Raw genomic sequence first — 20,351 nt, 5'->3', positions numbered from 1 at the left:
CAAAACAAGAAAGCCCACAGCTTGGGAAAACATATTTGCCAATGTTATCTTTGATAAGGGTTTAATCTCCAAAATTTATAGGGAACTCATACAACTTAACAAAAAGAAGATAAACAATCCAATCAGAAAAATGGTCAAAGGACCTAAATAGACACTTTTCCAAAGAGGACATACAGAAAGCCAAGAGACATATGAAAACATGCTCAAAGTCATTAATCATCTGAGAGATGCAAATCAAAACAACAATGAGGTACTATCTCACACCTGTCAGACTGGCTATCATCAACAAATCAACAAACAACAAGAGCTGGAGAGGATGCAGAGAAAAAAGAACCCTCGGGCACTGCTGGTGGGAATGCAGACTGGTGCAGCCACTGTGGCAAACAGTATGGTGTTTCTTCAAAAAATTAAAAATGGAACTTCCATCTAACCCAGTAATCCCACTTCTAGGTATGTGCCCTCATGAGAGCCCACATACCTGAGTCAACATCCATCATCATTCCCTTTGGTCGAAAGAGAGAGAAATCCCAGGACCCTGCCATGGGCCCTGGGAGGGATAGAAGGGTGAATCGGTGTCACTGTTTTTCTTTTCACAAGGACTCTCCCCTTGTATCAAATGTTTGGCCTGGCCAGCCAGGATATACACATGAGCAGAGAGCATCTGGATAAACTAGTCCCCAAGTCATTCTGAAAGAAGCATCAAGACAAGGTTATTGCATATAATGAGGACAGAAACGAGGAAGGTATGTGAATATTAGGTGGAATATAATATTCCACCTAATATTTCTTTTTTCAAATATGCTTCCATTGATCCTAGAGAGAGAATAAGGGAGAGGCAGAGAGAGAAAGAAACACTGATATGAGAGAGAAACATTCATGGGCTGCTTCCTGCACACCCCCTACTAGGGATCAAGCCTGAAACCTGGGCATGTGCCCCAACCCAGAATCAAACCAGCAACCCTTTGGTGCACAGGAGACTGCTCAATGAACCGAGCCACACCATCCAGGGCTGAGAAGAACTTTTGACACAGTTAAGCTTTGCTGTGGAAACAGAAGCAATGCCAGTAGAAACCCTGGATCCTGCTTGGGGACAGATCATGGAGTTACTGCCTGGATTTTGAAAGCTGGATTGACTAAGTTTGACTGAGCAAGCACCCTCCCCACCACTTACTCCTTCAATAGTTCAGGACAGAAGGGAAAGCTGCAAGGCCTCTTGAGATTTGCATTTTGTGGCATTCTTGAACATATGACACTGCAAAGCATTGGGGTGAAGATAAAAGAACTTACCCCCAAACATTTAGAGCTTTTTAATACCTCATAGTAAAAATATTGTTATTTTCTCCTTCTCTGTCTCTCGTTATATATGCAGATAGATAGATACAGATATATATACCAGGTACATCTTTATGTATATGTATATCTGTGTGTGTGTATTTCAAACCACTGGGCAGTATTAAGCTATTTACTTAATATAATATAAACATATAACATACTGTTAATAATTTAGTAACTATATTTTTATTTTGCATAGATAACTTAGAAAATAGTTTACTGGGTATCTTATTCCATTAGAAAGTGTGGTATATGGGGGTAGGGAATTTGTATGTCTCTTTGAAGTCATGCCCTAGCCCTACAACAGTGTCTGGCTCTTCCTTGGCACTCACGAAGTGTTAGTTGAATGGCTGACTGAATGACTGAATGAGTTGATATGAGCTTGAAGTGGTTCTAAGTCAGTTATATAAGTTACTACCAATTAACTTTCAATTTGTCTTACATATATTTTTTGAAAACATAGGGTATGTACTCTGAAAAATATATGGCAGTTTAAGTTTTACAAATAATACATATGAAATGCTATATAATGTTAACTTTTGTTATTATAATTGAATAATTTTAAAAACTCACATGAAGTGATATTGAAATATGTTGTTATGACCGACCTTTTATCAAATATTTATTAAATTCCTTTAAAATGTATATAAATATCCAGGAGACTGTGCGGCAGAATTGTAATACCATCAAAACACTTTCTTCCCATTTATGTGTGTCTGTTCAATGTTAAAAATGTCTCAATAAAATTTCAGGCAATTGCCTCATTTCTCAAATAAGATGGCTAGTGGAAAGAGTATTGGACTGGGAGTCAGCTGCCAATATTCTCAACCATTTTGCTGACTTTGTAAATTAATCTTTTCCTAGAGAGCAGTTTCCTCATTCATAAAGAGGATAAAAGAGATGATCTCTCAAATCCTTTTCAGTTTTGCAATTTCGATTCTAAGTATCTTAGTGTTTGGCCTTTTGTCTACAAGCTTCATTAAACTCTCAACCACCAGGCAAAATGTGCAAACTCTTCCCCCCGTAGAACAAGATGTACCTGCATTGCTGTCGGTGCCTGTTAACTCCTGGGCAAGCGCTTCGTTCTCTGTTTGCCTCAGAACAGTCACAAACGCAGAAAACCAGTTTTCTTTCTGCACAATCCTTCTCAGTAGCTCTCTCACACCTGCCTCGTTCCCATTTTTTTCTGCAGCAGAAATCTGTTTTAAGAGAAAAGCAGAATTAAAAAAGATCAAACATCCTCTGAATGAATTTAAAAAGGAACTACCTTTAGAAAAATCGAGCAAGTAAGCATAAGTATAAATAAAGCCCTATTTCCAACACTAAAACAGCAGGGCCACTTGTAGCAGTAAATATTTCACCTCAGTTATTCTGAGTAAGAGGTGCAAAAGAAAGGGCCTTTAATCTCTAGCCATTTTACGTCTGTTTGCATCAATTTCTGTCTGTATTTCTAGGACTTGATTTTTCCTTTTAACTCATAGAATCTGCAAATGGGAAACAAAACATTTCTTATCCAACTTCTGTTTCTTGACTATCACCATCTATGAAGTCATTACCATCATCACATATTCTTGCCTACTTACTATTTGCAATATTTATCATTACCATAATATTTTTCTTAAATTGGTATTTATTTCATATTATCAGAACATTTTATTTCTATATCCCTCCCCCTTTTTTTGAAATAGGGAGCAGAATTATTTCTACATCTATTTGTTACAAACCTTAGCTTTTATTAAATGTCCCCTTTAATCTAAGTAAATCTTTCTAAATGTGGATCATTTATGAAATGATTATCACAGTGCATCTCCCCAGTTCGTAATATAGCACCAAACATTTGGAGAAAAGAGTAATACAAGCCACATTTCGACCAGAAAAACGATCAGACAGGACATCATCGGCTTGCTGTGCCCTTAGGCAAGGTACTTTATCTCTCCGGGACCTCAGTTCCTGTATGTGTAAACTGAAGCAACTAAAAAGAAATGTCAGGCATTCTCCATCCTTGTCGCACTAGAATCACCTGGGGAGCTTGGAATCACCTGATCTACTCCCCAAAATTCTGATTTGTTTTTGTCTATTCTGGGAAACTAGAAAAAAAATTCTTTTTTAATCCTCACTTGAGGATATTTTGTCATTGCTTTTTAGAGGGAGTGGGAGAGGGAAAGACAGAGAGAAATATCAATGTGAGAGAAACACTCGATTGCTCGCCGCCTACATGTGCCCCGACCAGGGCCCAGGCTGAGGAGGAGCCTGCAACTGAGGTACATGCCTTTGACCGGAATTAAACCCGGGACCCTTCAGTCCGCAGGCTGACACGCTATCCACTGAGCCAAATCAGGTAAGGCTAGGAAATTGTTTAAAAAGCTGGTTTGGCTCAGTGGATAGAGCATTGGCCTGCGGACTGAAGGGTCCCAGGTTTAATTCCGGTCAAGGGCACATGCCTGGGTTGTGACATGCCCTGGAGCCCTCCCACTGTACCTCCCTGGCTGGCTGGTCCCCATCGGCCCCGGGACTGGGCGAGACGCCCCGATCACCAGCCAGGCTGAGGGACCCTACCCATGCACGAATTCGTGCACCGGGACTCTAGTGCTGTTATAAAGGCTTTGTATATATTAACCCAGCAACCCTAAAGAGTATAACAATATTAACCCATTTTACAGATTAAAAAAATCCAAGGTGCAGAGAAGTCCAGTTACCTCCCCAGGAATACACAGCTAATTAAATGGCTGAGGTAGAAGTGGATCCCAGCAATTGACTTCAATGCTATCTTCCTGTACTATAATTATAGGCAATAGTTGTCTCTAATTTTATGTTCATTTTCTGGCAAGAAGGTTTAAAATGCTTACTTGAATTTCATAAATTGTAGGTGATTTCAGTTCATCTCTCCCACAGCATTTTCTAAGCAGATTATTGCTTATTTCTTACCTTTTCCTCTAACTTCATTAATCTCCTAATAAAAATTCTTTGTCTTCGAAGGTGTTTGTAGTCTCATTATTATTATTAAGTAATTTAATCACAAAGAATTTCTCTAAAAACAAGTCAGGCACTGTAATAAATACTTTGATTAAAAACCTAAGCATTTTATGTCCACTAAATTTTCTTTAACTGTTAATGAGTTGATTTTTACCATAAAATTACATTTGTCAAACTTGTTTTGCCCTTACTCAGCTTAGGCATTTAAGGATTCTTATGCCATTATTTCCTATACGTATTTTTATCATTTGAATGTAGAGCTACATATAATACCTGTGCAATTTTGTCAGCTTCATCAAGACTCTGAGTTGTTTTTTGCCCTGACCAGTTTGGCTCTGTGGCTAGAGCGTCGGCCTGTGGACTGAAGAGTCCCAGGTTCGATTCTGGTCAAGGGCATGTACCTTGGTTGCGGCACATCCCCAGTAGGGGGTGTGCAGGAGGCAGCTGATGGATGTTTCTCTCTCATGGATGTTTCTAACTCTCTATCCCTCTCCCTTCCTCTCTGTAAAAAATCAATGAAATATATTTTTTTAAAAAAAGACTCTGAGTTTTTAAGGAATATCCCCCTTTGGGGTGCTAGAAAAAAATCAATACCTGTTGAAGTAACCACCCATTTTTTAAAAACTTAATCTGTTCTCCTAAAACCCAGTAAAGATATTAGATTCCACATGATGATTGCTGAAATTCTTGGGAGGCAAATATTTAGCTTTGAAGCTGCAACAGGATTTCAATCTCCATACACTTGTCCCTCCTACCCATATATCACAGCTCCTGAAAATGGTCTTAGATTTAACTTTGTGTGCAGTGACTACCCAAACAAACTTATGTAACTGATTTACTTATACATCGATTTGGTTTAAATTTATAGACTGGCACAAAGATGCCATGATAGAGAAAAGATTGGTGGCTAACAAAGGTCTGTTTTTATGGAGCTTATGTTGCAGTGTTGATCAGTGTTTATTCTTCCAACAAATAGTGAAAGAATGTCTAGGTTATACTAGATACTGTTCTGAATATTGGTGACTAAGCAATAAGTACAAGAGTCACTTTATGGATCATTATAATAGAACTAGAGGCCCGGTGTACTAATTCATGCATGGGTGGGGTCCAGCCAGCCCACCCTGATCCGGCCAATTGGGAGGTTGGCCGGCTGGCCCTGCTCCCAATCGGGCCGGTTGGCCGGCCACAGTGTGCACCATAGCCACCGGTTGTTCCAGTCGTTCCGGTTGCTTGGCTTTTATATATATGATGATAGCTAACTGTAGGGAGTGCCCCTGTACTGATATGCTTCGGTTTTAGAATGCTAATTGGACATTTTGGCCCATTCACTGACTTAGACAGCAATGAACTCTGGAAAAGAAGGGGTCACATAAACATTTCCATAATGTCGTAATATCAGTCTGAACAGCTCAAGAGAGGTAAACTGAAAGACCACGTAAAATATGTCTACTGGAAAACAGGAAAAGAAATAAAAGAAAATACATTTTTTTAGAAGTTCTAACTACTTAATTGAATACTACTTTATGTTGTTCAGAAATCAAATTTTGAATTCTTATGTTTATCATCCATCTATTCCCCAATGGCTGATATGATTCATCATATCATATGTTTGTATCTCTTATTCCAGACAACTCTTTGAAAATAAATCGATCAATCACTTAAATATTAACCAATCACTATTTATTAAGTACCAACCCTATACCTCATCTTGGCTAGGTTCTGGGAGCTTAAAGATCAAAGTTATAGTTTCTTCTTCAAATCACAGTTTAATCCAGGGACTTTAAGAAGCAGATCTCAATTTCAACATGGGAGATTTACCTAAATTCTCTAATTTCTCTAAATTCACAAGGAAATATAACCAAATGAATAATAAAAAAAAAATGTCATCATCATCATCATAGTAAAATAGCTTTTTACTATTTAAACAGCTTTTTCATAAACATGATTTTGTGTTTGTTAATATTCTGAGAGGAGAGATTATACTATATAATAAAGAGGTGATAAGCAAATTGACCATCACTCCAACACACAAGATGGCCGCCCCTATGTGGACACAAGATGGACAGCAGGGGAGGGCAGTTAAGGGGACCAGGCCTGCAAGGAAGGAAAGTTGGGGGGACCAGGCCTGCAGGGGAGGGAAGTTGGGGGGAACCAGGTCTGCAGGGGAGGGAAGTTGGGGGTGATCAGGCTGGCAGGGGAGCAGTTAGGAGTCGATCAGGCTGGCAGGAGAGTGGTTAGGGGGTGATCAGGATGGCATTCAGAAGCGGTTAGGGGCAGGTGAGCAGTTGGGAGGCAGCTGTCCTGGATTATGAGAGGAATCTCCGACTGCCCATTTAGGCCCAATCCCACTGGGCCTAAACAGACTGTCGGGCATCCCTTGAGGGGTCCCAGACTGGAGAGGGTGTAGGCTGGGCTGAGGGATACACACACCACCCCTGTGCACGAATTTCGTGCAACGGACCTCTAGTTATTATATTAATTCTCATGGGTAATCTTAGGATCAGGGAACTTAAAAACTTGGTCCAGATTAATACATATGGTAAGAAACAAAGATATTAAGCCCAGGTTTTTCTATTCCAAATTCCCATGCTTTTCTCATTGCACTTTGCCATTTAAGATAAGCATTCATCAATGACCTCGGTACCAATAGCTTCTTCTAAACCTAGAATGCCCTTCCCATCATCCACCATAGCTTATTTTTTATTCTGATGATACAATTGAAATTATGTTTACAAAAAACATTCCAGAATCTCACAGAGACACTATTCCTCCTTAGAGAGCCTCGAATGCATAGCTCCTCTGTCTTTCAGGGCCTCCTTTAAAATATGAACCTGGGGGAAGTGTTTGGATTGCTTTGGCCTTAACTGTTATCAGTACACAAATGTCCTTTTACTCTATATCTTCTTTGTGTCAACTCCCTTGCATTACTGCTAGCTGCCTCCAAGCTTGCCAGAATCAAGAACTTGGATAGAATCTAGCTGGAGGAAATTCAATCCAGGCAAGACAAAAGTGATGCTGATAGGCAGACGTATTTAGAGTAAATAAGGAGAAGTGCTGTTTCACTGGCAATCGGGACACCATCCCCACCAAACATAAACAGCTTTGTGGTGTTACTGGACTCTGTTGCTTCTGGACTTCCTAACAGCTACTGTGGCTGGAAATGCCATCTTCCATCTCCAGCTGGCTTGAAGGCTGCATACTGTCTTCCAAATTAAGATTCTGCCACAGTGATGTACACATTTGTCATATCCAGCTGGACTACTATAATGCGTTCTAGCTGGTTCTCAATACACAACACTACATAAACGTTACAGACAACAGTGTAAAGTAATTTGCTTGTTGGGAAAACCAGCCATCAAAATGAGATGCAGGCTTAGGTCTTTGGACGGGCCGCATGGCTGTCAAATCTGTAAAGGAGTATTAACTTTATTCACTAAAGACTAAGTCACATCATAGGCTGGTATGAGTCCAAAGCCCAAAACTTTGTAATGAGGATAGAAACAATAAATAAAAAAAAAAAGAGCGAATGAAGGAAGAAAATGTCAAATTCATAGCATGGTAGATAGAGCCTTTGATTTTTAGCCATGGGTTTATTTCCCTGCTTGCCTTTCAAAATAAGACTTTTGACCTATGACCCACCCTGAATATGTCTGATTTAAATGGGTCATCATTTCTACACTTCCTATAGTACATTCTTACTCATTGAAAAACAATGAACAATAAAACATTACATTAAGTGTAAAGTCACTTGTGAAATTCACCCTATCAAAACACCTAGAAAACCCACTACTCCTTCAGTAATATGAAAAATTACAACTAGAGACATATTTTTCAATAAATTATCTCCAATTATGATTCTCAAAGAATGTTGAAACTTTAGAGGAAAAAAAAGCATGTGTATTATTTGTAATTTCCCTATTTGGAACAAGACTAAATGGCAAAATGTATAATATTAGCCAGAGATTGGCAAATATTTTCTCTAAAGACCAGATAACAAATATTTAGGCTATGTGGGCTATATGGTTCCTGTCCAAGTGCTCTTGAACTGCAAAAGCAGTCATACTATATAAATGAATGAGCATGACTGTGTTCTAATAAAGCTTTATACACACTGAACATTTTTAAATCTAAAAACCATCCTTAGGTTGGGGGCTGGCAAAAACCAGTAGCAGTCTGGACTTAGCCCATGGGTCATATGTTCTGATCCCTGTTGTACGGAAGTATACTAAATAAGACATAAAATACCACACCATCAGGCCCTAAATCACTAGCCCTGCCACTATCTTCCTAAGAAACCTTGGGCAAGTGATTTAACCTGCCTCGGTTTTCTCATCTGTAAAACAGACTTCATAACATTATACACCTCAATGGATTACTCTGAGCAAGAATTCTGAATATACATTTTGAAAAATATACTAACTGCACATAGTAAGTGTTCATTACATAGTCTCTACTAGCACACATTTATTCTAGAAGTAACTCTTTAGCTAATTTCAATGCAAGAATTAGAGAGAAAAAAAAGCCTTTTTGTGTTTAAGTGTTTAAAATTATGTTTTATATGACTAGATATTCTCTTCCAGAGCAAGGAGGGATCCAGATTTACCCAAAGATGTCAAAGAACATTTGGAACGGGGCCAATCCATGGGCCAGCCACAAGTGGCAAAACCTGCCTAAAAGGCCAGCTCCACCTGAGCGGACACCTACCCGGCTTCGGTCTTCAACGGTCAGCAGCTCCTCGGCCACACATCTATCCAGGACATCTCTGACCAGCAGCTTCTCCACCAGGGTGGGCTGCAGGAGGGTCAGCAGTTGGAAACACTCGTCGTTCGCGTTCTCGCTGGAGGGAGAGGGCAGGTCCGTGAGCTCAGGGTCCATGTAGCGGGCGGCGAGGGGGTTGCCTGCTCGCCGGAGGGCCTCCACGAATACGCGGGTCCAGCCCGGGGGCCAGGCCCCCTTCGCCAAGGTGCTCAGGAGCAGCTCCGCGGCGCCAATGTTCCCGTGGGTGGCGACCCTGGTCTGGATCTGCTCCTTCACCTCCGCAGGCAGGAAGGTCAGGTAGTCCAGCACGGGCTCCACCTCGATGTACCTTCTCACTCTGGCCCGGAAGCACGAGAGGAGATAATGGAAATTCTTGTCCGCCGAATGCCCATTCGTCATCGTTCCTTCTCAGAGAAGGGAGAGGTCCCCCCACCTAGACGGACAGGTTGCTGTTCTCTGCTCAACAGGTGCTGTCAGCCCCGTGCCTGGGGGCAGCAGGCTGTGCAGCCAGGTGCCTGGCAGCGACAGGGCTGCCCGCAGAGCCCCCGATGGTCCCGCCGCGGGGAGGTCGCCCCTGGCAGGTGGGCAGGTGGGCAGGTGGGCGGGACGCGGCTGCGGACGGACGGACGACGGACGGACGACGGACGGACGGAGCGGCCGCCTGGCCTCTGCAGTGCTCGCCGGCCCCAACCAGGCTGCTCCCCAGCGCATTCCCGTGGGAGCTTTAAGCCCAGTTTGCCGGGCGGTTTCTGTTTCGATTCTCCGCTCCCGTCAGTTTCCAAACGTCAGGCGCAGGGCGGGGAGTGGTGGCGGTCCGAGAGGGACACCCTTTGGTCGGATCTGGCAAGGGCAGCGCTTTGGCCCAGGGCGCAGTGGGGCGGAGAAAAGGAAAGCGAACTCCCCCGGGGGCAAGGCAAGGGCGCCCGGCCGTGCTCTCCCCGCGGGATCCCGTCTTCCTTGCAGATTCCGCCTCTTTCCCGCAGCCGTCAGCGTCACCCCCTGGCAGCTAACATGTGGGGGGCTGTGAAAGCGCCTGACTCGGGACTTTCCAGCCTGTCAGTGAAGGGAAACCCATGCCAACTTGGCTGGGGAATGCAGGCAGGTTCTGGCCCCGCCAGAGAGGTAAGACTGCAAGGGACAGGGGGAGAGAGGAAGTTTCCAGAGAGGTGTAACCCCGGGGCCCCAGGATGAAGGGACGTCTGCACCTTTTCTAGATAGAAGCCCGATGTCCTGCGGGTCCCCAAGAACGAACCTTGTCCTCAGGGAATTTCTGGGTGGGTACGAAAAAGCGTGAGTCATGATAAAAGTTAACTTCAGTCCCTCATTTGCCCATTGCAGTATTTATTTTCTGCTTTGACCAGGGCCTGGTTGGTGATAGACACAGAGGGACTTGAACCACCAACTCAGTTTAGGAGGAAGCCAAGATTGAAGGTTTCCTCTCCCAGCATGTAAATTCCCCATATTCTTTAATATACAACTTTCCTTTAATAAAACAAAACAAAATCCCCAGCAACTTATTTTTGACATAGCTGCCATTCTTTTCTTGGATTCAATACAGCAAGTTTTGGCTGAGGCAGCTAGGAACTTAATTAGCAACTAATGTACCAACTTGTAGTAAACATCAACATTTGTCTATGTCATGAAGAAAAAAAAAAAAAGACACCCATACTGAAAAATGGCAGCTTCGTTTTCGTGCAGAAGCCATATAAACAGGAGTCCTTCAGGTTGCTGCTCAGGCATTCTGCCACCCTGGGGGATTGCGGGTGGTAGTACATATGCTTCATAATGAGAACCCCATGGTCCAGAATTAGATGGAGGATGGAGGGGTCATTTAAGCTATGAAAAAGATGTGTTTAGGAAAATTAATTTGTTAGCAAGCTCATTCAGTGATGTTAGTCTAGGCCAGGAGAGCCTGGCCATGCTTTCGCCTGTATAAAAGAAATACAGTAGGATGTGGAAAAAAGGGTACCCTTGTGCACTGTTGGTGGGAATGCAGACTGCTGCAGCTACTGTGGAAAACAGTGTAGAGTTTCCTCAAAAAATTAAAACTGGAGCTGCCTTTTGACTCAGTGATCTCACTTCTGGGAATATATCCTAAGAATACTGAAACACCAACCAGAAAAAAGAATATGTTTATGTTTATAGCAGCATTATTTACAATAGCCAAGATCTAGAAACAGCCCAAGTGCCCATCGACAGATGAGTGGTTAAAAAATCTGTGGTGCATCTACACAATGGAATACTAGTTGGCTATAAAAAAGAAGGAACTCTTATACCTTTGAGACAGCATGGATGGACCTGGAGAATAATAAGGTAAGTGAAATAAGTCAGTCAGAGAAAGTCAAATACCATATGATCTCACTAATATGTTGAACGTAAAGAACAAAATAAACTGATGAACAAAATGGAACTGGAAGCATAGAAACATGGGACAGACCGGCCAGTGCCTGAGGGGGGTGACTGGATAAAGAAGGTGAAGGGATTACCTAAAGAACATATATGCATACCCCATGGACATGAACAATAGTTTGGTGAAGGCCAAGGGGTGGAGGGGGCAGAGGTAGACAAAGTGGAGAGAAATCGGGGACACTTGCAATTATGTCATTTTTATTTATTTATTTTCAGAGAGAGGAAGGGGAGAGGAGAGAGAGAGAGAGAGAGAGAGAGAGAGAGAGAGAGAGAGAGAGAAACATTGACTTTTTGTTCTACTTATTTATGCATTCATAGGTTGATTCATGTGCCCAGACCAAGCAACCAATCCACAACCTTGGGGTATGGGGATTGAAAGGTTCGGAGTGGGCTGGGGTCGTGCACCTATGACATGAGGTCATAATGTGTCAAAAGAGATTTTATTCTGACCACCTGGGTGCAGGTGGGCTGAGACTGAGAAAAGCATCAGCGAAGAGAACGGGGAGTGATAGGTTTTTATTAATTTTTGCCGGCTGCAGGCCGCTCTGCTAATGTGAGGGTTTGGTCTGTCCTTGGTTCCTCCCATGCCTGACGTCTTCTGGTTATCTGAGCTATGCGGTGTTCAAGGCGGCAAGCTTTCTGCAAGATATCTGCTGAGCACAGTAAGTCTTTCTTTGCCCCGGTTCATTCTCTTTAACCCTTTCAGGGGTGACGCTCTAACCAACTGAGCTACCCAGCCAGGGCGGAATCTACCATAACTGTTTCATTTTATCTTTAGATTTTTTCAAATTGATCTTTTAGAGAGAAAGGTGGGGAGAGGAGGAGGAGGAGGAGGAGGAGGAGGAGGAGGAGGAGGAGGAGGAAGGGGAGGAGGAGGAGGAGAGAGAGAGAGGGAGAGAGAGAGAGAGAGAGAGAGAGAGAGAGAGAGAGAGAGAAATATCGATGTGTGAGAGAGTAATGAGCTGCCTCCTGCATGCCTCCCCTGCTCCCTTCCCCACATGTGTCCAGACTAGGAATCAAACTGGCAACATTTCAGGGCACAGGACAACACTCAACCAACTGAGCCACACCAGCCAGGGATCTACCATGATCTTCACTGCACCTCTTCTGGGGGAAGAAGCCAAAGAGACAAAGCCAAACCACAGCATCTCGAATGTATCTTTTCTCCTTACCTATATTTTTGCATCATTATTTACTTTCCTTTTGGCCTTTTGTTTGAATACTCGTTAGTTTCTTCTAACAGCAATCATTTTCATCTTCCTTTTGTTTTCTAAATGTAAGTTTCTGTTTCCTTTCTCCTTTGAGGTGGAAAATCCTGCTGATCTCTTTTTCTTTTTCCTAGACCTGCCTATTCTCTTTAAACTCAAAAGGCACATTGCAGTCTCCATCAGTTTAAAAAGCCTCCTTTTAGTATTTTGTTCTTTAAATAATATGTCAGGAATATACTAGATCATAGATTCCCACTGTTATCCAACTTTTCATTTGAGTTTTCTACATTTAAGAAATAGTAAAAATCATAGCTGCCACTTTTTTTGACAAGCCAGAGCTACAACTTAATGGCCATCCATGGCAGGGATGCCTTTTCCTAAGAAAATGACAACAAATTTAATTTAATGAGGGAATCTTTTTAGAATTATTATCATTTTCCTTCGTTAGTTTACTAGTTGTATCAGTAAAGAGCCTACTCTGTATAATTTCAAGTTAGCCTAGCAATATGGAGTTGTGGTGAAGCATAGGGGCTCTGAGCTCAGGATGCCAGAATTCACATCTCAGCACTGACTATTAATTGCTGTGTGATCTTGAGAAAAATCACCTCAAATTTCTCAGTTGTAAAATGAGAATGATACTAGCACGGTGCCATCAGGTTGTTAGAAGGATAGGCTGTAAGCACTTAGCATCAAGCCCAGAATATTATATTTCCTCTGTAAGTGACTGCCAGCATTATTACACAAACAATGGATAAGAGGTGGGACTATCCCTCAAAGAACATCCAGTTTATTAACTAGCCATGTAATTAAGTTTCTAGACAGAATCCCTTTTTGCAAGAAACAGAAGTTGATATGCTGATTTAGCAGAAAAGTTTATCGAAAGATACTGCCGTGGCTTTATATCTCAAAAACATAAGTAGGCCCGAAATAGAAATTCTGACAATGTTTACCAGACCATGATATGCATGTCTAAATTACTTCCTCCAATTCAGTAATAAAATCTGGTTTTAAAAGCTTTTCTATATGACAAACAGTTTTGTCACCCCCACCCCCACTCCCCCAAAAAATCAAGTATCAATGGAAATTTTTTCCCAAATATCCATTTTTCCAAATGCTTCCTCCACAGATTAAGTCTCTTCAAAAACAAGTTATTTGCACATGTTTTTGTGAAAACAGCATCTTTACCTCAAAGGCACTGCTTGGCCTCAAAGGCACTTCTTTAACTTAATTTAAAATAAGTGCTTAAGAGCAAACTACAGTAAAATGTAGTGCCATTATCTTTGTCTTGAAACCCAGTTTGATGTTTAGCTGGTAGACAATTTGAAAGAGTTAGCTCTCTCAACCTGTGTCCATCCGGATTGAGGGGGTGCCTGTTCTACTTCTGAGTACTCACCCTGTAGAATTAATTATATATTTTTATTTAACCTCTGAAATATTATTACTGACAAAGTTTTGGAGTAGGAGTAGGCGTGCTGTAGAATGAGTTATTGAAATCAAATATTGGGGTAAACCGAACCAAACTTTTGAATTGCTAAATCACAAAGGCTGGAACTAAAATTTTAAAAAATAACAAAGCACTATCAATTTATAATTTTTTTATGATTAATGTACTAAATTACATCAATTACATTTAAAAATCTTCTTTCATCTTCATCTGATTCCTTAGTTTTTAATGTTTATTTGTATTTTAGGTTGTTGTTATAGTTGTACATGCAAAGATTTTCTAAATAAATAGACAAATATTTATTAAGGCTCATGTTCAAATATTTTTACTGGTAGGGATCAAGAACAAACTACTTGAAGACCACACTCTAGAGAACCTCCTAAATGCCAGAGATTGCGATGAGTGTGAAGAGCAAGGTTATGAAGAATGAAAGAGGAAGCTGTGTAGGTGAAAGGAGAGAGAACTCTGGAAAGAAATGGGTAATTCAGCATTTAATCTTGGAAGTACTAGAGCATGCCAAAACTCTGGTATTATTATTGCTGTATGACAAATGTCAGTAAGTCAAACATGGAACCTGAATATATTTTATATCCTATTGTCAGACATGGTGTCCAGACATGTTCTTGTATTGAATATTTTTAAAAAATTATTTTGTTATTTAAAAAAAAGTTTATCCTGTAGACATTTCAGGCAGGATATCAGATAATATTGAAGAAGATTTATAAATTACTAAGTTATTCCATCATCCAGAGATGGGCATTTTTAATATTTTAAGTGTATTTCCCATCAATACTTCATTATGTGTGTGTATGCATACACACACTCCATTTGTTCAACAGAGAGTGAGCTGAAATGGTCTCAACTGTAGAGAAGGGATCTCTAAGGAAGAGTTCTCTGTAGGAGGATCCTGTTAACATGCCAAGGGGAGGAAGAGCCTGTGAGAACTTCCTTGTGGCAGGATGGCCAGGATATTTGGGCAACAATTCCTAATCCCATATACTAAAGAGGTAATATGCAAATTGACCATCACACCCTCACACAAGATGGCCGCCCCCATGTGGTAAAAGATGGCCATCACAAGATGACCGGCAGGGGAGGGTGGTTGTGGGCAATCAGGCCAGCAGGGGAGGGCAATTAGGGGTGACCAAGCCTGCAGGGGAGGACAGTTAGGGGTGACCAGGCCAGCAGGGGAAGGCAGTAAGGGGAGACTGGGCTGGAAGGGGAGAGAAGTTAGGGGTGACCAGGCCAGCAGGGGAGGGCAGTTGGGGATGACCGAGCCAGAAGGGGAAGGCAGTTAGGGGGAATCAGGGGAGCAGTTAGGCATCGATCAGGCTGGCAGGGGAGTGGTTGGGAGCCAGCAGTCCCAGATTGTGAGAAGGATGTCCGACTGCTGGTTTAGGGATCTGGCCTAAACCAGCAGTCAGACATCCCTCAAGGGGTGCTAGGTTGAAGAGGATGCAGGCTACCCCCCCCCCCCCGTGCATGAATTTCGTGCACCGTGCTTCTAGTATGAAATAACAAGTTTATTCCTGTAGTGCACTTGTTGTACTGGCCTTTCTTAGTTCCAGAACTTTCATAAAAGTCTGCCAACATAAGAGGCTGTGTTGTGGTGCTTTGGTTAATAAAGGAGGAGAGGGAGGTAGTGGCCCTGTGCTATGAAGCGGAGCTGCACAGAAAGAAAGTGAATCTGAAGAAAGTGAGAAAAGACGTTTGGATTGAGAATTTCATCCAAGGGAGACGAGGAGAGCATAGCCCCCTAGGGATCTTCTAACATTTGAGGAATTGTGCCAGACCTGCCATGCTCTGTGGGATGGAAGGGGCTCTCTCAGTAGACATGCTTTTGGTTGCAAGGCAAAGAATGCCTGACTAGATGTGGCCCAACCAGAGGGATTGGTTTTTCTCTCTTAAGAAGAGCCAGCGATTCATTGAGGTGAGAACTCTGATATGTTCTGTAATTTTCTTGGTTTTTCTCTCATGGTTGTAAAATTGTGCTGCAACTGCTCCAAACATCATTTCTTCCTTCAACTTTGGTTAAAATGTGGTTGGTTGCCAGGCTCCCACTTACCTCCTCCCAACATTGAGGTGGAAAATATCCCAGGAGTCTCCCAGCTGAATTTCTTGTATATCTCATTGGCTGGAACTGGACTGTGCCCATCTCCCCTAAAATAAAGTGCTACTTGCTCAAAACATGTGAAAAATCTAAGTTCTAACAATAAGGCAGTATTTGTCACAGGAGCTCCAGCCATTTTGTTTAAATATTAAAATATAAAGATGATAATATAAACATGGTCCACTGAAGGCTAGAAAACTTGTTCTCCAGGTAGTTTCCCTATTTGCGCACACTCATTACCCTGAAGAGTATCCCCAAAAGGAAGAACCAACGCAGCCATTCAATTCTCTTGTGGCAGCAAAGGAAGCTAGGAAATGATCGCAAGCCTTGCTCCATATTAGATTCACATGGAAAGACGTACACCCCTATTCATTGCGTCAGAATCTCCGTGACTGGAACTTCAATGTCAGTTATTTTTCCCGTCAGTTCCACTCGTGATTCCACGCTTCAGCCAGAGTTGAGAACTAGAAATTAGGGCCTTCACTCACGGAGGGCCAGCTCAGAGCACAGTGGAGTCTCATTACTCACAGCTGTTATGTTCTATGAAGTTGTAGGGAAGCACTGAATTAGAGAATACTGAACCATGGCTCCTGGAGAAATCAGAAGTAGGTTCCTACAAGCTTCTGGTCACAGTATTTCTAAAATCAATCCATTCATAATCCTGCTTTCCTATGTGTGTTTCTGTTGAAAGACACCTTATTTCATATATGTTGATTCATTAACATTGAACTCATAGCTAGCAACACTGTCCCATTCCTGAATGAAGCTTAGCTGACATTCTCTCTGTGGGGTACATCACAGTGTTCCTGCGCTTAGAAACACTAGATAACTCTTCAGAACTATTCATTTTTAAACAGTAAAACCACCAGCAAAAAGCATAAAACTGCAAAAAAATTGGCAGCAAATATACCATGAAAAGGACACGTGTTTATACTGTATTAGAGCTGAAATTAAAAGGCAGAGTATCGCCTTGTTCAACCTTAGCTGGGAACATGCAATTCAGATGACTCAAATTTTCACTGCTCTGCACATATCCGCCAATGGCTGTGAAAGCACCCAAACTAACGATTTGGGGGTTAGAAAACAAAATTTAGCGAGTAGGTGGAGAGTTTCTTGGTCTAACCAGGAAGCTTTAGGAAACTCAATTGTGCTTTTTAGACTTATTCCTGAATCATTCATACTAGCTCACTTTAGCTAAAGCTATAATATAAATGAACATACATTTTCAACTATTTATGAAAAATGATGCTGCAGTTTGGAACATTTATCTGCCAAATCCATTGACCTGGGCATTGTCAGATATTTGCTTAGAACAAATGAAATCTATTATGTATCATAGAAAATATAGATCATCATGACCGTAACACCGGGGACACTTCAGAATGTAAATCTCTAACTTATATTTGGAAAAAACTGACCACATATGAATTCAACTAAAAAGGTCACCTAATGTGTGTGAAAAGAGAAAGTAACAAGGAAATCTGACTCTGAGTGACTGAAAAAATTTTTACGTATCTCATGCCTCACTGTTACCCAGGTCCTGATAGTTCTCCAATCTATGGTTTAGCAAAGAGAAAGAGCAACAGAGAGGGAAGCCCTATATCACGGACACTGTCTTGCTTACAGTAAATAAATGAAATTTCTCATACTTTACCAACCATAAAGAGGGAAGTAAGAAAGATTATCAGGACATTCATATTCCATGCAACATTAAACTCAACTGCATAGCCACTGTTAACTGCAAGTTTATTATGCCCTAGGTGACCAATTCTAACTACTTTGAGGAAACTTAATGTAACATAGTGATACTATAGAAGGTGATGGAGAGGCTAAATGGGCTAGGAGGCTTTGGGCCCGAATTCAACTCCAAAGAGAGCAGGTCAAGTTTGATTGGCTATATATTTTGGAGTTCCATATTTTTGGGAAGATATTTGAAAACTTCTGTGCTAGGAGATCCGAACATCATTCATGTTAAATATTTTTTTTTAATCCTCACCTGAGGATATGCTTAGAGAGAGGAAAAGGGAGAGAAAGAAAAACTTGGGATCAAACCCACAACCCATGTATGTGGCTTGACAGAAATCAAACCAGCAACCTTCTGGTGCACAAAATAATGCTCAACCCACTGAACCACTCCAGCCTGGCAAGAATTCTTACAAAACTAGAACTGTTGTATCTGAGCCTTCTCAGACTATCTCAGACTATCTCACACTTATATCGGCCCAACCAGTAGCAATATGAGTTTTGGATGGTCAGCTGCCTTTACCCCATCAATTTTTCATAGAATCAAATAAATATCAGAGAAGCTGGGCAAGTTCTGGAACCAGTATACCATATTGTTGAGGGATGGAAAGGGTCTTCATTTTATTTTTTAATATATTTTTATTGATTTCACAGGGGAAGAGAGAAAGGAGAGAGAGAGAGAGAGAGAGAAACATCAATGATGAGAGAGAATCATTGATCGGCTAACTCTTGCACGCCCCACACTGGGGATCGAGCCTGCAACCCGGGCATGTGCCCTTGACAGGAATTGAACCTGGGACCCTTCAGTCCACAGGCTGACACTCTATCCACTGAGCCAACCCAGCTAGGGCTGGAAAGGGACTTTAATTATATTATGTGCTATTGTTATAAATGAAAGAATGCATGAGTAAAATCGGTAAAAGAATGAAAGGATGACAGACTGATTTATTGAGGCTCCAAATTATATCACATTGTATAAAATACATGAAATTGTATAATTTAAATTTATAATTAAAATGAAAGAAATTTAAATGTTATAATACGTCAAAACACTTTGAAAATATTTTTAAAAAATGCATCTCAATTACTCCTAAAGAACTAATTTTTTCCCCTCTGAATTTCTAATTAGGATGTATGTGTATATCTGTGTTACATTTTCACATCTATGCATATTTGTGTTGAGAGTGCATAGATTTAACAGCTCCAGGGGAGCTTGCACAGTTCTTCCCCCTTAGGGCTGGTACAAAATTTTAGAACTTTAGCGCAAATGGTCATTTCATCAATTCTTTCTCCCTCAAATGCAGTAAAAATATCAAGAGGGACATATTTCCCCATGAGATAGATTTTTAAAAAAAATTATAGCAGAGTCTAAATTACTTTATTACTATAAATGATCTACTTTAAGATACTTCAAGATGAAGTATGATGGTTTTTATAATTTGATTAATGTAAGTAAGGCAGTAAGCATGGGCTGAGTGAAATCTAATTTTATACAATTCAGAAACGCTTTGTTTTTCAGGAATAGACTGCCTGTGTATACGTACATATGCAGCATGTTGTTAATTAGGGATTAAAAATAATATTAACATTTAATACTAGTGGGACACCCCCTTGAATTATAGAGAACACCTGAGCTTCCTCACAAAATGAATTCTGAAAGCTAGGCCCCCCTCTCTGGGAGGGGTGGGCAAGCTCTGTCTACGGCTCATTACATTCCCTGAAACCTTAAGGACACAATGGCTCCTCCGCGAGCCCTCAGACACAGAGCAGCCCAGGGCAGTCAGACATTCCGTTGTATTCACTCTCTTCCCAGAAAGGAACTAAGGGAGAAAGCTTCCCCTGGCTTTCTTCCTTAGGCTCTTCTCTGCAGCAGCGGCCCGCTGGTGATGGTGTTGCCTCTGCCGCCACCTTGTGGAGTTTTACTGTTAAATCTTAGCTATGTCAAACTGGTTGGGTTGGTTTCAAGTAAGTAAAATTGTAACTATGTACAACTATAAATTTTTTGACAGGTAACAGAAAAAAGAGGCAATCTATATGTCTCAATGGGAAGAAAAAAAACCATGGCTATAATTAGGTATAAACTTAAAGTATTCTATTTTATAAAAGCAGAAATCATAAAGAGAAGTAATTGATTTTTCTAGTAGGGAATATCGCCATTGTGCAAAGGAAGACCCAAGATTCATAGAAGTTGTATTATGTTGCCCAATATCACACAGTCAACAGATGAACTTCCTTGGAGTCAAGCATCAACCTCTAAAATATTTATTGCATAGTTTCTATGAGTTAGCGTAGACCATAACGAAGAACCAATTGTTTTAAAATGTAGGTTTTATTATTCCAGTATGATGCGGACAATAGCTCAGAAGATGACTGC

At 41.2% G+C, this 20,351-nt stretch overlaps 1 protein-coding gene across 1 annotated transcript in view; it reads right to left on the bottom strand.

Moving 5' to 3' along the window:
- IFIH1 (interferon induced with helicase C domain 1) overlaps positions 1 to 10,044 on the bottom strand; it is a 61,199-nt gene extending 51,155 nt beyond the window's left edge. Inside the window, exons 1-2 of the mRNA XM_081095329.1 lie at positions 9,010 to 10,044; positions 2,372 to 2,531 (exon numbers count right to left, since the gene is read on the bottom strand). Of these exons, the coding sequence (XP_080951455.1) occupies positions 2,372 to 2,531; positions 9,010 to 9,462 (613 nt within the window). The 5' untranslated portion in view covers positions 9,463 to 10,044. The remainder of the gene's footprint in view (positions 1 to 2,371; positions 2,532 to 9,009) is intronic.
- Between the last annotated feature and the right edge of the window lie 10,307 nt (positions 10,045 to 20,351).

The sequence above is a fragment of the Myotis nattereri genome (assembly GCF_964212035.1).
Source record: "Myotis nattereri genome assembly, chromosome: 7".
NCBI lineage: Eukaryota > Metazoa > Chordata > Mammalia > Chiroptera > Vespertilionidae > Myotis > Myotis nattereri.
The sequence above is the reverse complement of the archived record's forward strand: the minus strand, read 5'-3'. Positions and strand labels throughout refer to the sequence as shown.